Source organism: Mytilus californianus, unplaced genomic scaffold (assembly GCF_021869535.1).
Source record: "Mytilus californianus isolate M0D057914Y unplaced genomic scaffold, xbMytCali1.0.p SCAF_4, whole genome shotgun sequence".
In the NCBI taxonomy this organism is placed as follows: domain Eukaryota; kingdom Metazoa; phylum Mollusca; class Bivalvia; order Mytilida; family Mytilidae; genus Mytilus; species Mytilus californianus.
In genome coordinates, this window is record NW_026262690.1 from 30987241 (window position 1) to 31013013 (window position 25773).

At 32.1% G+C, this 25773-nt stretch overlaps 1 protein-coding gene across 1 annotated transcript in view; it reads left to right on the plus strand.

The window, feature by feature from the left end:
- Nucleotides 1-12: 12 nt before the first annotated feature.
- LOC127739434 (rab3 GTPase-activating protein non-catalytic subunit-like) overlaps nucleotides 13-25773 on the plus strand; it is a 71037-nt gene continuing 45276 nt past the window's right edge. Inside the window, exons 1-16 of the mRNA XM_052251197.1 lie at nucleotides 13-175; nucleotides 3822-4007; nucleotides 6539-6617; nucleotides 7114-7161; nucleotides 7370-7445; nucleotides 8754-8855; nucleotides 11702-11801; nucleotides 12484-12579; nucleotides 14248-14393; nucleotides 16068-16147; nucleotides 16773-16856; nucleotides 17460-17599; nucleotides 18245-18369; nucleotides 19381-19580; nucleotides 24098-24180; nucleotides 24402-24466. Of these exons, the coding sequence (XP_052107157.1) occupies nucleotides 67-175; nucleotides 3822-4007; nucleotides 6539-6617; nucleotides 7114-7161; nucleotides 7370-7445; nucleotides 8754-8855; nucleotides 11702-11801; nucleotides 12484-12579; nucleotides 14248-14393; nucleotides 16068-16147; nucleotides 16773-16856; nucleotides 17460-17599; nucleotides 18245-18369; nucleotides 19381-19580; nucleotides 24098-24180; nucleotides 24402-24466 (1719 nt within the window). The 5' untranslated portion in view covers nucleotides 13-66. The remainder of the gene's footprint in view (nucleotides 176-3821; nucleotides 4008-6538; nucleotides 6618-7113; nucleotides 7162-7369; nucleotides 7446-8753; nucleotides 8856-11701; nucleotides 11802-12483; nucleotides 12580-14247; nucleotides 14394-16067; nucleotides 16148-16772; nucleotides 16857-17459; nucleotides 17600-18244; nucleotides 18370-19380; nucleotides 19581-24097; nucleotides 24181-24401; nucleotides 24467-25773) is intronic.

Sequence of the window (25773 nt, forward strand, 5' to 3'; positions counted from 1 at the left end):
GTTTCCGTTTCGAAACGTAAACATTGATTTTTATTACAGACTTTTGAAACGACAGAAATTCATACAATGTCTTGCCAGCTCTCTGTATTTGCTCATTTCCAAGAAGTCTCATCACTAAGAGATTATCTCTTCCCTTGCTTTAAAGAAGAATCGACACAGAAGAGTGACAGTGGTGGTGAGACTGTTTTGAAAAAAAGGGGGATGGGTACCTTGCGGTCTAGCGAGTAGAAGAATTTTAGCGACAAGAAAAAAAACAATTAGCGACAAGAAAGTTTATTTACTATTAAAACAAGATTTATAGAAATTAAATCATCTGATTACACTGTACTGTAGGGTGCGAACATGTATTGGGAGCGAACGGACCCAACACCTTGGCTTAGAAGGTATCAAGTCGGTTTGCCCAGAGACCTTTCGCCCAAGGTCTGTTCGACTGCATTTTCAATTAAAATGTATTCTTGTAATTAAAATTGTGAATTTATGAATAATATGAAAGTATTTTAGATTCATGTTAAGCTGTTTGGTGTCAATAGTTTTTTGCCAATAAAATTTACCGATTTGAATCTGTTAATATTACATTTGTACACACTCTTATCCCTTTGCCAATTGTGGAAATACATTTTGGCAATGAGTCTATGAGCTTCTTGCAGGTAATCCTAGTCAGTGTCTTATATAATTATATACTGAAAGTGTCACACATACTAAACAGGCTTCACTTGCCATCATTACAAGAAAAAAGACTTAAAAACAGACTAAACATGTTCCATAGAATCATCAACAACAAAGAATCCGGGTCTGTTCGCCCAAATTACAATCACCCCCGTTCACGTTTGCACCCCACATGCTAATTTGGTGTTGTATTACAGCTATCATTTACAATAGAGTATCTATTTCCATATGTAAAGAAGAACTCGAGTTATATATTTGATTTATTATTATTTATTATGATATCATACATTCTAACAATTATTCAAAACAATATTGAATCATCCATGTCATCAAATCATTTAAAAAAAAATCATTTAAAATTCCCTAATTTTTATTCATGAAAATACGAATATGTTAATATACATCATCTGAAAAAAACATCTAATAATTCAACCAGTATTTGAATAAAAATAGGGGGCGAACATGTGGGGTGCGACTGACCCGATACCAACAACAAAATGCCATACCATATGATGACATCTAAGTTAAATGCAAAGCAGGGATGGGGTAATCGTAATCTGTAATCGTAATCGATTGTAATTGATTACATGTTTCCCAGTAATCGACAGTAATCTGTAATCGAAGACATTTTCGATTACATGTAATCGTAATTTAATCGATTACAGCAAAAATTAGGATGTAATCATCGATTACTTTCGATTACATTTCAATTACTTTTAGTGAAATAGTTTGATGAAATTAAACCTATTTTAAATGAAAATATATATGCATTCATCACTTTATAGTACAGATAAAATAGAAAGTATTTAGACTTCAGAGCTTATCAAATGCCTTATTTGTATCTATTGTCTCAAACTGCATTATGATCAACCAGAACTCCTACCAATTTTACTGTATATCCAGCTTTTTAAACAATTGACTTAACTGTCTTCAATGCTTGTCAATTATTTAAAGACCTTTTATTTTGAAATAAGTAAATAGATAAAAATAAGAAATGAGTATTATGTTAAGTTCTGTACTACTTTGACATTGAAGTGTAATTTTCAATAAGATTTGGAATTTTAGCTAAACTAGATACACAGTGGATTCGTTATAATATTATGATATAAAAATCAGAAAGTACACAATGTACCAATTGATTTGCATTGAAATTCTTGTTCAGAAATAGATACATGTATCAAATATTGACACTAAAATATATCTTGTTAAATATCATGATTTTGAATAGAGTATAGAAAAATCCCAACAAATTCCCGTGTTTACTAATCAGATGATCAAGGACTTCTAATTAATAAGATGTTTTGATTTCAATTATGTCTAATTAAGAGGAGATTGACATTATATTTCCCAAGGTTATGAAATGTACTCCATTGGCAGTTTTATAACCTGTAATTAGGGAGATTATCCAAACAAAATAATTAATTCATGCATGTATTAGTTAGAAATATAATAAATTTACATCTTTGAAATTAGTTGAACAAGTTAATTATTCTTCTTTTTACATTTTAATTGTTAAATATATACTATATCAAATATAGTTAAAAATTAATAAATACAAAATACCTAACTTAAGTCATTATGACAGCAAAACTTGTAAAAATATAGAGACATGTGAAATAAACTAGACTATAAAGAAGTGACTGAAGCCATGTGGTGTCATTGCAAGAACTTTATTACATCTCACTCATGTAGATAACCAGATTTTAAAGAATTTTTGAATATTTCAAATCCTCAGTGAGAGCTTCTATCTAGAAACAAACTGTCAACTTAAACTTTGAAAACAATGCTTTCAATGAAGTTTTGATCAAGTTATAAATTTCCCCTATACATAACAAAATGTTTGTGTTTAACTTACTTTATTATTTTTTTGTAATTTTATAGCATGTAATTGACAGTAATCGAAAAGTAATCCAATTACTTTTGATAAAGTAATCGATTGCAATCGATTACATACAAAAATCAGAGTAATCGATTATTAATCGAATACACAAAGATCCCTCAAGTAATCGATTATTAATCGATTACATTTGTCAGTAATCGTGCCCATCCCTGATGCAAAGCAAAGAATAGATCTAATCACGAACAAACATTCAGACAAATTCGATGCAGCAAAGACAGTTACAAATTTTCTTTCTTTTGCCAAACTTTAAAACATTGAAACAAATTACCTAACCAATAGCCAGCATCACAAATAGTGGTGGCTTCAAGGAGAAAGTCACCTAAGAAATTCTCCCTGATACTTACCCATACCTTCATGCATGATCCATAACTTGTATTTATCTTATAAAAAAAAAAAAAAAAATGGAATTGCACAAATACAAATATAATAAACTTGTACATGTTGTAGAAAAATTGATATGAAAATTATAAATTTGTAATTATTAACAATGCTGTAAAACCAGGCATGCGCCTGAAAGCAATCATTAACCAGTTGAAGTTTTTCTGTGAATGAAGAAGAAGAATTATGAAAGTAACAACCTTGTAAAGTAAACAACCAATAGAGCAAGCAACGGTGAATGTGCCAATTTGAAAACAAACAAACAAAAAACAATTTATTTTTACATTTTAATTCCGTTGATCTCATCTCTAAGTAAAACTAACAGGATTTGGTATAATGGTCAGATGACAGCTATCCAAAAGGCCAAAGGACAATGAAAGAGGTTCCCGAACATGTTTATGTTTTTAGCATAACCAAGGATTTTTATATTCATTAAAACCCTTTTCCTGGCCTTAACCTTTTCCAAATTTTTAATTACAACATTTATTATTCACATTATAGGATCATGATTATACAACACAACTAACATGACAAACAAAACAATAAAAAATATTATGGGGGGAAAGGACTTGGAGGCCAACTAACTTGGAGGGCAAACTGACCACAGTTCAAAAGGTTGATCAAGTCAAAATCCATTAATGCTTGTCATAGAATTGATAAAACTTAGCCAAGTGCTGTGTAAAAGTTAACCGAAACATATATAGAAAATGTTTTCTTATTTGAGTAAAAAGTTGGTGATTAGATTATAAATAGGGTTTAGGAAAGGCCTCTAGCACATTTTTATCTTCTTCTTTGTGATTTTGCCTTTACATCATTCTGTAGGCATTGACAAATTTAATTAAGGAAGTATGGACAATTTTTTGTTATATCTTTGTAGGAAACGATGCCTGGACTGAGGATTGGAGTTGGAATGAAGATGAACAGATGGAACAAGATGACTCGGATTCATCTCAGTCAACCGAGGAGAATAACCACAACTGGTTACAGGACTGTCTCATATCCATCTCACCTGCTAATGATCTCATGGCTGTTGCATATTCTGACAAAATTGTCCTGCTCTCTCGTATGTAGTCTTTACCTGTTTTAAAATTTTGAACCTAAACATTATGCTTAGAAAATACAGTAGAAAATGGTTAAGTCAATTTAGCATGCCTCTATGACGTCATTTACCAGATAGAAGTGTGCCTGTATCCCTGCACTATGAAAGTTTCAAGCACTTTCAGAATCATCATTCTGCAGGGTAGTTTAGAAATGATTACTGTTCCGTAAGTCTGTAATCTTAATTCCTTGATGATGGAAGTCACATGACAGATTCAACTAACTACTGTATCCTGGAACTGGCGTATTGTTGGTAATAAATGCCCCACAACATATAAAACATACAATACAAGGGCTTAGCAGTGCTCTTCTATAAAGTATCTGTTATGTGTGTTTTATATTTCACTTCATACATGTTGTATCATGTATATGATAAAAGAGATGATTTTTCATTTCCTATCGTTAATTATCCATTTTTAGATGGTGACGTTCCCTTGTCACCATCTTACGGTGTTTATATATCTCAACTTGTACGATTCGCTCGTGTATGTAACAATGTTTTAGATTTTAACGAGAGAAATTTATGTATTACTGAAAAATTATTACACCAGGGTTTTCGATATCACAAACTAGTCAAAACATTTACTAAATTTTATCATCGGTATAAGGACATCATTCGTAAATATAGCTCAACATGCAGACTTCTTATACGTTCAGGTATTTCACATCCAATTTTTTATGGAAATATTCTTTATAAAGCACAAAAATGTCAGTATTCACCTCTGAAACTAACAAAACCTTTAAATAGACTTATTAAGAAGGGATATAGTTACGATACTGTTGTCAGGTCATTAAAGATTGCATATTTTGGCGTTAATATTGATTCACTTATAAGGTCTTTGCATCGGCACTAAACACTTTTATTTAAAAACCAGTTGTTGGCATGACACGGGTTATGTTCTTCTCATATATGTTATGATGGTATGATACTAAACCCCTAACGGGAAGGATTGTGCCTGATATTCATATGATGAAGACATAATCTTTCAATCAGTTAAATTGAAGTCTTGAGCTGGCATGTCAGTTAACTGCTAGTAGTCTGTTGTTATTTATGTATTAATGTCATTTTGTTTATTTTCTTTGGTTACATCTTCTGACATCAGACTCGGACTTCTCTTGAACTGAATTTTAATGTGCGTATTGTTATGCGTTTACTTTTCTACATTGGCTAGAGGTATAGGGGGAGGGTTGAGATCTCATAAACATGTTTAACCCCACCGCATTTTTGCGCCTGTCCCAAGTCAGGAGCCTCTAGCCTTTGTTAGTCTTGTATTATTTTTAATTTTAGTTTCTTGTGTACAATTTGGAGTTTAGTATGGCGTTCATTATCACTGAACTAGTATATATATTTGTTTAGGGGCCAGCTGAAGGACGCCTCCGGGTGCGGGAATTTCTCGCTGCATTGAAGACCTGTTGGTGGCCTTCTGCTGTTGTCTGTTCTGTGGTCGGGTTGTTGTCTCTTTGACACATTCCCCATTTCCATTCTCAATTTTATATACTGGCATATGAATAAAACAAAATATTGACTTTGTTAGTCTATATGTCAAAACTAGTATGTTATCTGGTTTATCTCAATACAAGACAATTAGTTATGTTGAATTCTGATAACAGCCAAATATGAAAAATAATATAGCAATTGTAATATTATACCAACTTTTTAAGTAAAAATATTAACTCTTTCATACTTAGTACTCAAGTAGAGTTCCCCTTAAGTCACAAGGTCACATTTAAAAATTATCTCAGGTCACCAGCTCACTTTTAAGCAAACTTGAAAGCAACAGCAATCCACATAACAAATTTTAAAACATTGTTATATAAAGGTCACAGGTTCTTTAAATGAGACGCCAAAGATGGCAGACTGGATTTGACCATGTTGGAGCCACAAACATGTAAACGGCAGTTTAACTTATTCATTTTATTATTTTGCTTCAAAATAAATGATTTATATCTCTTTGTTGCACAATTTTATAGTGAAATGTTGTTTCAAGATTTGAATTGTACATGTAACAGTATAATAATAGATATCCTGAACACATCAAACAATTCCTAAATTAAAATTTCCCTGCATAATGAAAGTATATTTATTTTTTTGAAGTATTCAAAAATGAACAAATACAAATGCATATATGACCTATAATGGTTTACTTTTACAAATTGTGACTTGGATGGAGAGTTGTCTCATTGGCACTCATACCACATCTTCTTATATCTAAATACAAATGCAAGTTTGTATGAAATCAGTGTTTTCCTCAATTTTAAAGTAAATATGAGCCCCCAAAAGGTGTAAAGTAATATTTATCACATTACAAATATGTAAAGTATCTGGACTTTCAAAGTCATACTACTTAATTTTTTTAACACAGCTTTTGATAAATTTAGATACAATTTTATTTACTTGTACATATGAAAAGTGATCTTAGCGCTTGTTAAAAACCATAAATGTTTTCATTTAATTTTGTAAAACCTATTTCTTCATGACTTTGATATATTTAACAGAAAAATGGGATCCTGGTGACACAGAATCAGAGACCAAGTTTTCTGTAAAGTATAAAGAAAGTTTGAAACAAGATGAAGGGTATGTATATGATCATGTGATTTTTGTCTTGCCTGCAACGAAAGTCGCAGAATGCAAGACATGGGGATTACAATCTGGCAACGGAGACGGTAAACCATTTGTATAAAGCTTTATATTTCAGAAGGTAGAAGACATGATGCTTCATACCTTGTATGCATATATACTTGTGTTAGAAAATTTCCATCTGTCATAGTCTATTGTTCTTGACCTCGTTTTCATGGTTCAGCGATGGCTTGTTTTTTTGTCATGTGAATTTCTCACTTCTTATGAGTAATAGGATAACTCTATTTGGTATTTGGGTTCTTTGCAAGGTTTAGTTCTCTAAATATTTCATTGGTTAAGACTATATTTTGACACAAATATCATTTGAAATTTCATCTTGAATACTTTTTAGTTGTGGTTATTCGTTAAGTTTATCATTCATATGTTTTGGAATATTTTAATGACTTCATCATGTCTTACTGTAAGACTATATTGTTTTATATTTTTATTATAGGGAAACCATTACAGCTGTTTTGTGTCTGCCATTAGCTTCTCAGAAAAGGTAATGGAAATTGTCTTGCCTAAGTTAATATATTACAATGCAGATAATTACTGAACTACATTAGAGTTTTTAGTATTAAAAAAAATAGATTCTTCAACGTGTTAATCTGCTTGTTGTTTACACACCATATACAGATATACTTTTTAAGTTGTTTTTTTTTGTTATATTTGTAAACATGGTTAATTTGTAATTTCTTCTTTATTTGTAGAAGTACACAGGGAGCTCCAGACTGGACATGTATTATTGTAGGATTTTCCTCTGGGTACATCAGGATTTATACTGAGGTAAAATTGTGGTACTGATCTCTGTTGCTGTTGGAATATCCTTTGAAAACATATACATGGGTTTACTGAGAAAATGCATCTCAAAATTACTCTATTGATATTACAGAATATCAACCAAAGTAAAACTAATATTATGAAAATCTTCGTGGGGTGAATTTATATAGAAATTAAAATATATTTTTTACATATGGTATATTCAGAGGAAAAAGTTAATGAAAATTTTCAATGGAGTAAGTTTCCCTGTGTTCATTCTATATATACTCCAGGGAAAACTTTATTGCTCATGTGAGATATTGCCATGACTTGGTATCTCTATTTGTTGTCGGACCTATATTTCATAAATTTTTTCTCTGAAAACCCTCAGTCAATCTGGATCAAAGTTGGCAACTATCATTTTTAAGGTATTTTGAAAAATTAATACATGTAGCATGCCTGCCAACTGATAAACTTGACTAAAAGTAATTTAAATAAACAATCAGATATGCTACAGCTTTTCTTGTATATCTAAAATGAAATAAAACGAGAAGATGAAAAAATTTGCCCATAGTTCAGCAAGTCAAGTCTTACAATTAGTTAATTTGACTGAACTTTCTAATCATACATTTTCTTATATTTCTCAAATGTAATTACATCTATACTTCTACAATAACGAGGTCCAATTTGTTAGCCTGCATGATTTAAAAATGATGAATCAAAGAATTCAACCTTAAATAACTAATACAGGACAATGGTGGTGTTTAAAAATTACACCATTTCAGGCCCTTTTGTTTCCCACATGATTAATAATACAATGTACCAATAATTTACAAGTTCCCGGTCGAATCCGATACCGATACGAATAGTATAAGTCACATGTAGTTTACGCTGTAAATTCCTCCTCTATCAGGAAAACCTGGAATTCTTCGAGCAGTTGTTTAAATCTATGTTAAACTATAGTACACTATTTAACAAGTCTGTTTTCTTCCACCTCAACACCACAATTAATTTTGGTTAGTTAGTTAAAAAAATTAATTAAGCTTATACAGTGAAGTAAGATTATTGTAGTAAGAAAACCAGGACAGGTGCAAACAGAAAGATTTTGAAAGCAGAGGAAACTTGTGCATCTTACAATCATTATGACTTTATCAGATGACAATACATATACTAAAAATCCAGGCTTAAAATAAGGCATAGGTACTTTAATTCAGTCACGGATCCACGATGTCGCAGGTGTGTTCTAGTTTATATAATTATTTGCACCTTTGTTACTTTTTATTCATATTTACATAAGGTCATATGCAGATAACTTAATTTTGGAATGTTTTTCAGACTGGTACCCTGCTTTTATCCCAGTTATTGCATACAGAACCAGTTCAAAAGATCAAGTGTAGGACTTATGAACCACCAAGATACCTTGGTCTTTCTGAACAGGTACAGAATTACATTAAGTAGAGTATACTGTTCAACTGTGAAGGAAACAGAAGCTAATTAATATAGAATAAATATTGTATTACACATGGAAATAGTATTCCTGTAGCAAAATATAAACAAAGCAAAATACCTATTGACTATACTTGGTATTGATTTAAAGCCAGTCATATTGCACATCATGACCTTCATTTTGGACATAAATGACAATTTTAAATGGAATATGCAGATTTCTGATGATTGATAAATTTTTGCTATTAAGACCCAACAAATGTCAATTTATAATGATCGGGCCAAAATAAAAATATTGTATGTTTGCCCAAACGCGACCGACCCAAAAAAACCCGCCGACTCAAATTCTTTTTTTGCCATTTTTTTTTTCGGATTTTTTTCGTGTGTATAAAACTTAAAGTTCGTCGGCTTTGCGTTTGAAAGTAACTGAATAAAATTAAAAGAAAGCGTGTTAGAGACGCAGTTAATCGATATTCGATGTTTTCGGATTTATCTTCTGATTTAACAAACGTAAAGTAAAACACGTGAAATTGCGTACCGAAGTTTCCTTTACCTGGGATACAAAATTAGAACAAATTGTTCTAAAAATAGATTTGTTTCTATGACCCATATGTACAATGTACATCATTACGCTTTGATTAAAATAAATTGTTCAACTATACTACACAGTTTATTATCATTTTTAACAATAAATGTGTAATGAACTGCCTTTGATATGCAGTATTTACCGCTTGCACAGTGATGTAACACTGTTTCTTTAACCTCGTTAGTTTCGTATATGCAAAGCAGTAAAGGGGCCCTTTACGGATTATTTGCTGGACACGAGTGTTGAACGTGTGAAAATATAATAATTAGAAGTGAATGCTCTTTTCCAAAAATAATAAAATTCTTCAACCATATATAAATGCCCTGTAATGTTTAACATAAATGCAAATCACCCCAAGCCGAATTGCGAGAGTACACATTGGATGGTCTAGTGGTTAAGACCGATGGCTACAGTGCTGAAGGTCCCGAGTTTGATTCTCACTCGGGACATCGAATTTTCAGTACATCAGTAGGGTGATTTTCACCCTCCCACACACATCTCTGGTATCCAGACCGGAGTTTAAACTAGATTGGATACTTTGGGGGCCTCAGTAGGTCAAAGTTGTTCCCAGCTTGACTTGGAGATCAATCTTCTGAAATCTCTTCGGGTTGTCTGTTCCCGCCGAGAAGCCAGTGGTTCTCTCCGAGTAATTCAGCTTCCTCCACCATTATAACAGACTTCCCGGTGTCCCACACGCTCCCTTGGGCGGTGTTGGGGTGGGGATTGTTCTGGTGCATGGTGGGTTAATATTGTAAAGGACACATCTCCATTAATCCTTAGGGAGTGTACATGGATCCGCTGTACCCTTGCAGTCAATCAAGGGGTGCGTCTACACTGGCGGAATCTCGAAGTACATACATTAGCAGGCGTTATTGTTTTTAAAATTCACCCCAAATGTTATCTATGGTAAATGCTTAAAATCCAATCAATAATTAACACCTTTTGGGATAGAATGGTCATGTTTTTACAATTACCTGTTTGACATTTTATGACCTCGAGGCTTAAAATAGAACATGGGAAACTTCACCTGTGTACACATCGAGGGTTATTTTTAAAAAGTAGAACTCCATCATCAGTTTGATCATATAAACACGAAAGAAACTGTTTTAAAACTTTATTTTTAATAACACAAAAGTGAATATGAAATAATAACGAAAATAATGATGCATTCAAAAAAAATATACTTACCAAATTGCCGTTTCCGGTCAAAAATCTCGTCAGTTTGAACTGAGCATATCTAGCCGGCAATTATTTTCTATGCAATTAACCGATAATTTAACATTAGATGAATGGGAAATGGTTTTGTGCAGGAGAAATTATGCACTGAATTAACCGAATTATGCTATTAAGCGGTATGCGATTAAGTGGAGTCGACTGTATACTGTTTTAATATTTTCATGCAAATTCTGATAAAAAAAAAAAGAATTTGCCCACCTACCTACCCACACCCAGTCATCATGGGTCGGGTTTGGGCAAACTGAAATATTTTTAATTGTGGCCTCAGAATGTGTCAGCTATGGTTGTTATACCCTGCAAATAAAGTTTTATGTGGTGGTGTAAAACAAATCAAATCAAATTCTTTATTTCCTAATCACAGGGCCCTTTCGGGCATTACAAGGTATATAGGAATCATCATATCTGTCTGCACTGGATGTTAATTCACCAATAATCAATTAATCATATCCATCTGTCTGCCTATCCATGTGCCTTATAAGTGCAACCTCTCTTAAATGGCTAGACAGATATTAATAAAAACTCAGGGTATTCTTTTATAAATTCACTTACAGTTCTAGTTAAACCCTCCTGAAATGGAACAGACATACTGGTTTATGTCTGTTTTTCTGCCACTTAGTCTGTCGTTTCATACAATTTTCTTCACATTTCTCTCAGAAACTACAGATGAAAGCTTCCTGAAATTTGGTATCAAGCTTCATGTAAGCATGCTATGGTGTGTGATGCATATTCAGATTCATTGCTCATCAACTTCCTGTTTACTTGTTTACTGGCACGTAATGACCATGTATGACATTTTCATCACATTTTTGTCAGGAACTTCCAATAAGGCATTCTGAAATTTGGAATCAAGAATCATGAGTATGCTATACCCATTGCTCATCAAATTTCTGTTTATGGAAAACTGAAAATGGTGGTATATTTTAACTTGTTTATTCCAAATAACATACGTGTAAGTGGTGATTATGATTGTTCATTTGCATATTAAATATTTGTTTGTTATGTATGAACATTTCAGCATGAGGAACTTATAATACTATTCAGAAAGGCCCTTGTGACTGTAGATGGTTTCAGTCTTTACCAGTCACTTAGAGCTTGTAGGAATCAAGTGGCCAGAGGTAAGTTAATATTGTTATTAAACATTTACATGTATTTTCATTCTTTCTTGTACAGTACTAATACAAGACATGTATTATAAAATATGGATAATTCCATCAGGTAGCAGAAAAAAGTAATAAGTTGCTTCATTGTTTATGGTGCAAAAAAATAGGTTCATTAATGTTATTACCTCATCAAGTTTTATTTACTTGCATATTGATATAAAAATAAGAAGATGTGGTATGATTGCCAATGAGACAGCTGTCCTCAAGAGTTCAAATTTTGTGTATGTAAGCAAGTACAGGAAACCGAACAGTCTTCAACAATGAGAAAAACCCAAACCATACAGTCGGCTATAAAAGGCCCTGACATGAAAAATGTGAAACAAATTAAACGAGAATTAAGTTTTTTTTTTACACTAAATGAAAATTAGCTATTGGGAATTTGTTTTTCATAGTACATTGATCACTATTTTGACTGAAACAGTAACATTAATGCAATGAATATGAAAATAAGGAGATGTGATATGATTGCCAATGAGACAACTATCCACCAAAGTTCAAATGAAGTGGATGTAAGCAATTATGAAGCATGTTTTAAATATTTTTTTTTCTACTGGCCTTAAGAAATAACATATATGCTTATAAAAGTTTTTGTGTAGAAGCATTGATTATGATCTTATTCTGTTACACATAATTTTAGCGACAGCAGGAGATACATCCATACAACCACCACCTCTAGCCTACAAAAAATGGGGATTACAGGGACAAGAAAAAATCCAGGACTGTTGTACATGTGGTAGGTATATTAAACAATATCATCATTATAGCTTTCTAGAAAATTGTACATGTGTAAGGTTTTCAAAGGATATCATCATAACGGCCGTCAAGAAACTAAGACTAGGGACAGGCAAAACCCCCAAACAGTACCACCTTTGCCTGTCATTATTGACCAAATGAACAGACAATTACAATATGGCAATTTAATATCTCATTTCAGGATAGGTCTATCAAATTAATGTATTGGTGGTACATTTTTGTACCTCTTTTTTATTTCACACTACTTTATATACCACCGCAAAATTCTTGCGGTCCTATATTGGTATCACGTCGTCGTCTGAAGACATTTGGTTTCCGGACAATAACTTTAGTATATGTAAATAGAAATCTATGAAATTTAAACACAAGGTTTATAACCACAAAAAGAAGGTTGGGATTGATTTTGGGGGTTATGGTCCTAACAGTTTAGGAATTAGGGGCCAAAATAAGCATTTTTCTAGTTTCCAGACAATAACTTGTGGAAAGGTGTATGGATCTCTCTGAAATTAGACCACAAGTTTCCATACCACTAAGGGATGGTTAGGATTGGCTTTGGGGGGGGGGGTTATGGCTCAAACTGTTTAGGAATAAGGGGCAAAAAAGGGGGGAAAACAAGGGTTTCCTGGTTAATGGACAATTACTTAAAAGTACAATGTTATGTTTGGATTACCTCCCTTACACTGCTTTTGAATTATGTATAAAGAAATGTTGTATTGTCTTGAGGTGATTAGCTGTCAATTTATTTTTAGAAGTTACTATTAAAACTGCTGATTAAGGAATATTAATTTTAGCCATGATTATGTGTGTCATTTTCTATTTTAAGACTTTTATGATGTATTTAAATGGTAATTATGGTCGCAAACTCCATTGGAAATTTGAATTGAGATTATGACCATATCTTGAGGGAAAGATTTTTTTTTTTAAAGGGGGGAGGTGAAAAAAAATTGGGGGGGGGGGGGTAAAAAAAGAATTGGGGGGGGACAATTTTTTCTCATTTCAGATTTCAGAAATTAAAAAGAAAATTTCTTCATATAACATAATTTTTTTGTGGGGGGGGGGGGGTCAATTTGCAACAGCTGCAACAGCATAGTGTATTGCACAAAAGCAAAAAATTGAATATAAAATCAAATCATTTAACCAATTCTAAGTTCTTTGACTACAGTTATTTTGTGTCAGAAAAATATTATGTGTCAAATATTTAATTACAATCCAAATTCAGACCTGTATCAAGCGCCAATATTGTGTCCCTTTTTGCCCCAACTGTTCAGGGTTGGACCTCTCGGTCGTATCCAGCTGCGCTCGGCAAAGCAATTTATTGTGTCATACAAGAAATATGTCTACATTGCGGAAAAAGAGAAACAAACTGTTAACCATTTACCATACAAGAATCACAATAGTTATGGTTTTCTTACAAGACTAGAATATAAGATGCTTAAAAATACTTTATATTAACTGCAGTGTGTTAAAAAGCTGTTAAATTACTGATATAAAAAATTCAACATGAGTTTCAATTCATTATTTTGACTGAAGAATGTTTCTGTGAAGATGTAAGACATTTGCAGATAATTTTAGTAACTTTAAATGTTTTTAATCTTTTTTCTTTGAAAAATTGCTCCTCAATTTTAAAACAAATTCTATTCTGTTTTAGGTATTGATACTCCTAATCCATTTGATCAGATGAAATCTGCTGCAATGATGGCACCTAATGCTACAGTAAGACCAGCCCCGACAACTTCTGCTAAATATGTTACATCTGGTGTTAGCCATTATGTTGGAGTGTATAATGCTGTTGAGGTATCTATTGATATAAAGGGGACATTGATGGGTGAAAATTTATAAAGGTATTTGGTTGGCACCTACCTATACATTTCATGTTAACTTTACTAAGGGCTTGAGTAGTTTACAAAGTGGCTAGGTACACTCGATCTTCCAATATCAGTAACCAGGGCCTAATCTAGGATTTTGAAGAGGGAGAAGTGACTTCTCCTTCCAAGAGAGAGAAGGGAGAAGTGGTCAATTTCTTGGAGAAGTGAGATTCCATTACCGTTTCGGTTGCATCGTGTTTTAATTCATGCTTATCACTAAGGAAATTGTTTTATATATTCAATAAAAGATATACTTGCAGTTTTTTCATATGTTATTGTACACAATGTATATATAGAAAGTTCTTTATAAAAAGGTTTAGACAATATATAGTTGTTATTTATTTATTGATACCATTGTGTTCTAAATAAAATTTGTTGATTGGGACATGAGGGAGTAGCCTAGTAATATTATCATGATTATGATGCATTAAATTCATGTGCATCTGCCTCAATTTATTTTTAAAAGTCCAGAAAAAATATAACTCCCAGTTTTCCTGTTGAATTTAACATGACTGGGAATTTAATTTATATCACCACTTGTCATTATTTTGTAAAACATTATTGAATGTCCAGGACATTATGTTAGTTGTAAATTGAGATTATCATTAAAGATTGTAAGTCTATAAATGAAAATATTTTTCAATCGCATATGAATTATCCGACAAAGAGCTAATTTCTATCATTTTTTAAAAACATCATCCATATCAACGAAATGGTCGTGAGAAACAATCCACTGCTGATCACAACCTGGTCGAGTGTCGTATGTTTGCCATCACATTGTCCATCAGCAGTCTTTCTACCTTTTATATTTCAATTTTTATTCAATCAATATAATAAATCTACTGTTAATTCCAACCTTTTACCTACCGAATAGTAAAATTGATCGACTCGTGTAAGTTGTAAAAATAAAACAAATCAGCTGAGTGATTACGCAACATCCTCAGATGAAAATTATCGTAAAATGATAACTTAAAACAGACGGTCAGTTTTCCGTTTGAACAGTTTTGAAAGTTATATCCGAGGATGTTCAAAGTCGCCGTTGTATTTATTTAATTTGATCGTTGACAGTATGAGTCCTGGGTCGTTTCGAAAATCTCGATTTTCCTTGTCAGCCACCATTTTTTTTACCTGTGAGACTTGTCAATCACAAGTTGTCTCCCTTTTACCAATTTTGATACGATTTGACTTCGCTATGAAGTCAGTCGGCCGGCGAGATTTAGCGATTTTCAAAATTCTTTGGCAACTTAAATCGTCATTTCGCCGGCAAGATTATGGCCTGTCAGTAACATGCCAGAGATTACCAATGTTAGTCGCTCCAGATTAAAGTACCATCTGAAATAGCCCAAATGTTAGAAAGGAGTATTGAAAACCTAAAACAAAAGCATAACAAAGCCTATAAAGACAGTTTGCTGCAATGTTCCTTGATATTTTGTTAACTCTTTGGCTTTGTCCTAGAAATTGTGTTATAAGATATGCCCAGTTCTTACTTTCAATAGTAGCATACATTGTGAGGTTAACTAGTTTTGTGAGTATACCACCTTTAAAGATAAAAATATTTGGATTAAAAATAATCTAGAATTAGTGAAAAAAATTTGAATTACAGGGCAGTACACAGCCTATTTTATCTGAAGTTGCCTTTGCCGTTGCTAGCAAACTGAAGTCTGCCTTAATGTCAGCTGCAAGGTAAGCATACAAATGCCTGATAGTCACTTGTAACTTTCATTTTAAGATGATTAAGGGAGTTAATTTTATTTATTGATAGAAATTTTTATTTGAGATATAAAGAAAAGATTGAAACAGGATATAAAGGCTAGCATTCCTTAATACTGTAAATTCATGAATTAATGTGTGCATTTATTTTGCAATTCCTTGACCACTGTCAAAAATGCGAAATCTTATTAATGCGAATGCAAAAATTTTATGAAGGAAAATCACTACTGAAATATGATTGCAAGTTTTTATTATTGCAAACCTGATACTCTTGCATTTTTCACATTAATAAAAACATTGAAATAATTTCTGAATTTATAGAAGTTATTTCATACATACATAGGCAAAACAATATAAAAATAAAATACACACCAGACAAAGCAATTTTTTGATTTATTAGTTTTCAATTTAATGATGATTTGTTAATTTTATTTACATATTATCAGTTGTGAAAATTTTCTACCAGGGCCAGTCATTTTTAAACATGAAAATACAACTATACACAATGCCAACATAAATGTAAATCTGTATGTAAGACAAAATAACCTAATTCTTTAAACTATTTTCTAAATGTTAGTATAAAATGTTCTTAAAACAGTGGCTGGTTAGGATTTGGACAGAAACAGAAAGAAGAAGAAAGAATCAAACCGAAAATTGAACCTGTTACTCCATTGAATATGAGGTAAATTTAGTAATGTTAGTGTTCCTAAGATGATTTTATTGTGAGATACAACATTTTTTAAGGAGATGTTTATGTATGCACTTCACATGAAATAGATCTATGCATTCTGATGTCAGATACTAGGAAAATAACTTACAAAAGGATGACAATTTTCATGGATTTCATCAGTAATCAAAACCATGAATTTAATACCAAAAAAGAGCCATATTTTCATTAATTTGTTATTTTTAAAGACAGAAATGTATTGAACTTTCCTGTAACATGTACTGAAATATCAATAGACATGAATACTAACCTTGAAGTTGCTGAAAACTTTATCATTATCAGATTCACCTGAAAAAAGTTTGTGTTTTCCATGATTATGACATCAGTTAGTACACCTGTAAAACAGAATTAAAGTAAAAACATCAAAGACAAACGAATCTTCACAATCAAATGGTCAAACTTTTTTTTATATTCCATTCTTGAAAATATAATTTGTGATTTAGCATATCTCTATCTAAATAACATGTATTGAATGTGTTTCTGTTAAGATTTCAAAAAGAACATTTCTGCAATAAAAAAAACTTGATAATTTCTAATTAACCTATTTTGTTTTGTCAGCTTTGGTATACCAGATAAACCTCGAAATGGTGACTCAATCCACTTATCTCCCAACAACAACTATGCAGCTACAACAGATAATTTTGGTCGAGTTATTCTGATAGATATTGATAGAGGAACAGCCATCAGAATGTGGAAAGGTATTCATATATGTAGAATACTATCTAATTTATCTGGGAAATTAATCATGTATTGGTAGGATTTTATTTTAATTAAAAATATTCACAAAGTGTACAAGTGATAATAGTTATTAGTCCTTGCATACTAAACACTGGCATATCTTAAATTTTGGTAAAACAAAATGATATGTTTTACAAATAAATAGATAAAGAAACAGCATGTTTTTGAAATATCATTGAGTGAAATCCAATTAATTTGCATAAGAACTAATGTATTGTCAAGTTTTTAAAAAACTGTTGATGTTACTTAAAGCAAAAAGTATGTTATATACAATGAATTACATTTTATTTACTCATTGTTATATACATATTTTATTATCCACAAGCAGCAATGTTTAACTTTAAGATAGAAATATAACTTAGTTTAATTGAAATATTTTTGTAGATTTGTCTCTCGATAACATTTGGTTTTGAAGTGCTTTGTTGCTCTCATTTCTCAGTAGTTTACAATGAAATAATACTGAAGCTTTTCATTATCAGAATGACGTCTAAGAAAAGATTCTGTCTTTAAATAATATTCCAGTGATAAATACTGAAAACTATTATGACACATCTTTTTGTGACTTAAATGTTGAAGACAGTAGCCATTGTCATTTATCTTCTTAGGTTACAGAGATGCACAGCTAGGATGGGTACAAGTGAAGGAAGATTTACAACATGGAGAAACACCACAGCAAAGAAGAGTAGCTCAGTTTCTTATCATTTATGCTCCAAGGAGGGGAATCTTAGAGGTATTAGATATAAGTGTATACACAATGGGTACAGCTGTTTTGCTTCTGGTATAAACATCTTTCCACTGTTAAATTTCAGCTTTAGAACTGTTTATATTTGAATTTATGAAATTTCGAACATGACTGTGTTCCAAACTTGTTTTGAGTTATGATGTTTGTTTCTGTGTGTAGAGCAAAGTATATTGATCTTAAAGTGAGAAAACATATTGAACTCAATATGAAAAAAAAAATATACATGTACTGAACGAAAAAAGTTAACGATCATCAAGACATATATCCATTGCAATAGCATGTAGTTTTCCAACATAACATTTTCTCTTCAAAACAAACTCTTAAAAACAACTATAGCAGGAAACAATTTAATTTATTATTGATGAGGATAAACTTGATGGAGAAGGATATGATGTCAACACTGTAACTGATCTCTTTTTGAGGGAAATGTAGACAATGATAGATATCTACAATGTATCTTTTTGCTTGAAAAATTTGACCTGCTAAGAAAATGTTCTGATTTAAGGCTGATGTAACTGATTGGTCACTTCAAATGAAGTGTTTGATTGAAGTTCAAACATTAAATTGAAAGCACAATGATAAAATTTCACACATATCTCACCCCATATTAAAAACTGAAGAATCAAGTTGGGAATTTTTCCTCGCCAAATCCTTTTTACGGTCAATTTTTTTGATTTTCGGTATATACGAAAATGAAGAAATTAGTCAATGTAGTTGATGAAGTCATTATTGTTGAAAACCGCAATTTCTTGAAACTCTAAAATTAGAATTTTTGGAAAAAGTTCTTTGACAATAATTTGTTCAGATGAGATATAAAAAACTTTTAAAATTTTGACCCACTATGAATGTTATTTCTCTATTCAGGGGATGATAAAAATGTTTTAACATTATTTTTAACTGGAAGTGATCCTTAACTGATTTTGTGCACTGAGATTAATGTATTAAACACATCACAGTCTACAAATAACCAAAATATAAAGATGAAGTTTGTATTATTAGGTTTGGACAGCAGGAAATGGTCCACGAATTGCAGCATTTAATGTTAATAAGTCTTGTCAGCTGATCTGTCCAGGTTATGGATACCTTGGATTGAATAATGTGACAAGTAAAGGGGTAAAAACAAGAACATTCCAGTGTGCTCTAATTGACCCAGCTGGTACTATCAAAACTCTAGATGTACCATTCCACTTAGCTCTCAGGTAAATATATAATATTTATCCAACAATTTACACACCATTTATCCAACAATCGAAGGATTACCTGGTTATCATAATTCTAAATAATGATTTTTTTTTCCAAATTAATGAGATAAAAATAGCCTGGTTTGTTGAACATAAGTCTAATTTAAGTTTTGTCTTGCCTGAGATTTAAGTAGGAAAAAGATGGTCATTAGTTCAATTTGACAGGAACTTCTTTCCAAATAAAATTTATTTTTTAAATTGTGATATGCAGATATGCTAGCAACAGTCCATCTAACCTCTAATATGAATACTTAGCCCCTACAGTCATGGATTATTGTATAGTTTACATTTCTTAGGTGAGTTTAAGAAGAATTTTATGATAAATGAGTAATAACTGACACCCATTTGCATTAACATCAGTATATTTCATTTCTATTTCATCATATATTCATTGGCTGTAACAATGTCTTTTGGATATTAGATTATTTAAAAAAATATGTAACTCTTCTCCACACTATAGAATATTAGTGTTATAGAGTTTTTGCCTCGCCTTGACGGAGTCAAAATCGAGACTTAGGTATGCTGTTTCTGGCGGCAGCGGCGGCGTCAACAATGTATTAGATTGTGATTAGGCCTAGTTTATGGTGAACCACTAATGGTAGGTCAATGATATTTGGTATGCAGTTGTATTAGCATTGGCAAATCTCATTTCCACGGAGATTATTTGGCCCTGCCACCTTAGTCATGGTCTATTGACTTTAAAACTTTTGCTTAGTTTACATGTATTATTTGTGATTAGGTCAGTTTATGGGGAACCACTAGTGGAAGGTCAATGATATTTAGTGTGCAGTTGTATAATCATTGGCACATCTCATTTCCATGGAGATAATTTGGTTCTGCCCCCTCAGTCATGGTCTATTGATTTTGAAAATTTTGCTTAGTTTACATGTATTAGTTTGTGATTAGGTCAGTTTAAGGGGAATCATTAGTGGTAGGCCAATGTTAATTGGTATGCAGTTGCATAAGCATTAGCACATCTCATTTCCATGGAGAATATTTGGCCCCCCCCTCAGTCATGGTGTATTGACTTTGAAACTTTTACTTAGTTTTGTGATTAGATAAACCACTAATGTTAAGTCAATGATATTTTGCATGAAAATACATTTGCAAGTCTTGTTTCCACGGAGATTATATAGCCCCACCCCCTCATCATGGTTCATTGACTTTGAAACTTTTACATAATTTGGAAGTTAATGTTTGTGTTTAGGTTTGTTTAAAGGGAAAGACTTATAATATGTCAATGGTATTTGGTATGCTGTTGTATTAGCATTGGCACATCTCATTTCCATGGAAATTTTAGACATGTACCTTCAGTCATGGTTCATTGACTTTGAATATTTGCATAACTTACATGTTAAAGTATTGCTATTTTAATTTCAACATTTTCATTATCAAAATTACAAAAAGGCAAGACATATCTCTGTGTTAACAGTTTATTAATTGATCTGACAGTCAGCAGTCAATTTTTTTTTTTTTATCTTTTATTTGTTTTCAATAGTCAGGATTTTACAATACCCCTACAATCACCACCTGACTATGGTTTTTGGGTTAAACATTGAATAATATGTACAAGACTATCCATTTTGTTTTTTTAAATTCATGTATATTATACAAGAATATAATTACTGAAAAATAGAGGCTGCTCACACTCACACTTTCTCTCATTACTAACACACAGTCACTGTAATCTTACCATTATTATGTATGCATGTCTATACATAAGGTAGATCGTAGGCATGTCTAAACATAAGGTAGAAGGCTACTCACACTCACACTTTCTCTCATTACTTACACACAGTCACTGTAATCTTACCATTATTACGTAGGCATGTCTATACATAAGGTAGAAGGCTACTCACACTCACACTTTCTCTCATTACTAACACACAGTCACTGTAATCTTACCATTATTACGTAGGCATGTCTATACATAAGGTAGAAGGCTACTCACACTCACACTTTCTCTCATTACTAACACACAGTCACTGTAATCTTACCATTATTACGTAGGCATGTCTATACATAAGGTAGAAGGCTACTCACACTCACACTTTCTCTCATTACTAACACACAGTCACTGTAATCTTACCATTATTACGTAGGCATGTCTATACATAAGGTAGAAGGCTACTCACACTCACACTTTCTCTCATTACTAACACACAGTCACTGTAATCTTACCATTATTACGTAGGCATGTCTATACATAAGGTAGAAGGCTACTCACACTCACACTTTCTCTCATTACTAACCCACAGTCACTGTAATCTTACCATTATTACGTAGGCATGTCTATACATAAGGTAGAAGGCTACTCACACTCACACTTTCTCTCATTACTAACCCACAGTCACTGTAATCTTACCATTATTACGTAGGCATGTCTTTACATAAGGTAGAAGGCTACTCACACTCACACTTTCTCTCATTACTAACACACAGTCACTGTAATCTTACCATTATTACGTAGGCATGTCTATACATAAGGTAGAAGGCTACTCACACTCACACTTTCTCTCATTACTAACACACAGTCACTGTAATCTTACCATTATTAAGTAGGCATGTCTATACATAAGGTAGAAGGCTACTCACACTCACACTTTCTCTCATTAATAACACACAGTCACTGTAATCTTACCATTATTACGTAGGCATGTCTATACATAAGGTAGAAGGCTACTCACACTCACACTTTCTCTCATTACTAACACACAGTCACTGTAATCTTACCATTATTACGTAGGCATGTCTATACATAAGGTAGAAGGCTACTCACACTCACACTTTCTCTCATTACTAACACACAGTCACTGTAATCTTACCATTATTATGTAGGCATGTCTATACATAAGGTAGAAGGCTACTCACACTCACACTTTCTCTCATTACTAACACACAGTCACTGTAATCTTACCATTATTATGTAGGCATGTCTATACATAAGGTAGAAGGCTACTCACACTCACACTTTCTCTCATTACTAACACACAGTCACTGTAATCTTACCATTATTATGTAGGCATGTCTATACATAAGGTAGAAGGCTACTCACACTCACACTTTCTCTCATTACTAACACACAGTCACTGTAATCTTACCATTATTATGTATGCATGTCTATACATAAGGTAGAAGGCTACTCACACTCACACTTTCTCTCATTACTAACACACAGTCACTGTAATCTTACCATTATTATGTATGCATGTCTATACATAAGGTAGAAGGCTACTCACACTCACACTTTCTCTCATTACTAACACACAGTCACTGTAATCTTACCATTATTATGTATGCATGTCTATACATAAGGTAGAAGGCTACTCACACTCACACTTTCTCTCATTAATAACACATAGTCACTGTAATCTTACCATTATTACGTAGGCATGTCTATACATAAGGTAGAAGGCTACTCACACTCACACTTTCTCTCATTACTAACACACAGTCACTGTAATCTTACCATTATTATGTATGCATGTCTATACATAAGGTAGAAGGCTACTCACACTCACACTTTCTCTCATTAATAACACATAGTCACTGTAATCTTACCATTATTACATATGCATGTCTATACATAAGGTAGAGTACAAATATCAACTGCTCACTACAGTATAATTTAAAGTATAAATGATAATAAATCATGAAAATATTTATTTATTTTATCAGTCAGCAGTCATTGCATCAGTGAGTCTGTCCTCTTTTTTTTTGTTACTTAGATAGTGCACCTTTATCACCCACTATTTTTTCCGAAACCCTAATTCTTATCAGTATTTTGATTTAGTTTGTTATGTCTGAGGTTTTTGGAGAAAAAAATTTGATGTAGAACAAAACATTAAGAAATAATTCTTTCGTGCCATGCTTTCTGCAGATTTTAAAATGGGTAGCATTATATTTGTCAATATTTTTATACCAAGCTTTAGTGTAGTGTCAAATGTTGACAAATATAAATCTAATAGGAAAATTTAGAACCTTTGTTCTTTGAAGCTCACCTATAAGACACTTTCGAAAGGCAACTATTTGATTTGAAGAACGTTATAGAGAACCAACTGTTTGAAGATTTATAAAAAACATGAATATGTAAACATACTTTAAGAATGATTTTATATAATTTCATAAAGACCAACAACAACACAAACACACATTTTATCTCTTGTGTTGGTCAAAACATAACCAATGTTGCAATTTTAATTGTGACATCAATCACATGCACCCAATATTCTGTTGGAATTAGAACATGGCTTTGTTTACAAAGCAAAAGGGAAACATTATATTAGAATAGATTATGTTTGTATATAATTGGATATGTAAATACATTGTTCTATTACTCAATGTTATTCTAGTTGTCAGGATAGACCACACTGTCATTTTACTTCAATTTACTTTCTACAAAATTAGGCAGTTAAGTTCTAAAATTAACTTTATGCTGTTTAGAAAGTTTCATAATAGATATTATATCATTTTAGTGATAAAAACAGTAAAAGAGCAAGGGATCTCCATTTGCTTAAGCAGTTAAAACTTGTGTTAAAGGACAACACTGAAGAATCAGGTAAACTACACTTTAATATAGAAAGAGCAAATTTATTGATATGTTTTTTTTTTTTAAATTAGTAAGAAAATGTATGTTCAGAAGAAAATAAAAATGAACATTTGGACATGTGGTTGTTTTTTTTCCAACTTTATTTATACATGTACTTAAATTACAAATTTTAACCTATATGAAAGAACTTGGTTTATTAATAGTAAAATGAATGGTTTTATTCTTTCCAGAGACATTGGAATCAGCTGTGAAGTCACTGATTCTAGACATGAAAATCTCAAGTATTGCCCAGCAGGTAAAACTAAAAAAAATAGATTAAACACTGTTTTGAAGAATTCATGCAATGAAGCCAAAACATTATAGAAAATCAAGTTTCACGATAAAAATTAACAGATACATGTAAACTTACCTTTTAGAATGATTTTATTCAAATTCATAGCAAGCAATAGCAACATAAATGTCCATTTTGATCTCCGAAGTTATTCAAAAAATTTCATTTGTGACGTCAATCACATGCAGTCGATGTTCTATAGGAATTAGGACATGGCTTTGTTTCCAAAGCGAAAGAATTTCGTCATATTAGAATTCAAATTAAGAAAGCCACTGAATATGTGATCAGAAAAAAGCTTTATTAGAAGATCAATGAAGATCTATTTCTGGTTACTTTAAAAATGTTGAATTGCAAATGAATTAAGTTTATAACTAGCGTTTTGATATTCCAATTATCTGAAAAAAAATGTTGCTGTTGTCAATTAAGATACCAGTTAACAAATTTGCATACCAGTATGCTTAAATGCACATTTTGAATAGATTTGAATAAATTATATCTTTCCTTCTTTGTAGGTAAGAAACATAAGATAAGGTTTAATGCCCAATTAGACAACTATCCATATAAAGACCAAAGGTCAAAGATGTGAATTATTACAGGTAACCATAAGGCTTTCAACAGTGAGCAAAACCCATACTGTATAGTATACTATTAAAGGCACTGAAGAACAAATGTGAACAAATTTTTAAAGGGAAAACAAGAAACAGCTTTATTTATACAAACAATAAACTAAAAATGATACATACTTAAAAAGCTGTCTGTTAGGTAGAAAACAGAATCTTCTAGAGATGTAATTGTCAAAGGTGCCTGTTGTATGCAGAATGGACATTTATTATGCCCCACCTACGATAGTAGAGGGGCATTATGTTTTTCGGTCTGCATCCATTCGTCCGTCGGTCTGTCCCACTTCAGGTTAAAGTTTTTGGTCAAGGTAGTTTTTGCTGAAGTTGAAGTTCAATCAGCTTGAAACTTAATGCACATGTTCCCTTTGATATGATCTTTCTAATATAATGCCAAATTAGAGTTTTGAACCCAATTTCACAGTCCACTGAACATAGAAAATGATAGTGCGAGTGGGGCATCCGTGTACTATGGACACATTCTTGTTTCCATCATTTCAAACTTCCACCACATTTTGTGTCTGTATGAAGTCATACTTGCTGGACCATGTGACATTTGTTGTTTATCTTTGTTTGTATGTCTATTTTTTTTTTTTTTTTGGAGGAGTTAGATATTTGTGGTGGGTGTGGTCTATAACCTCCAATAATTTCAGT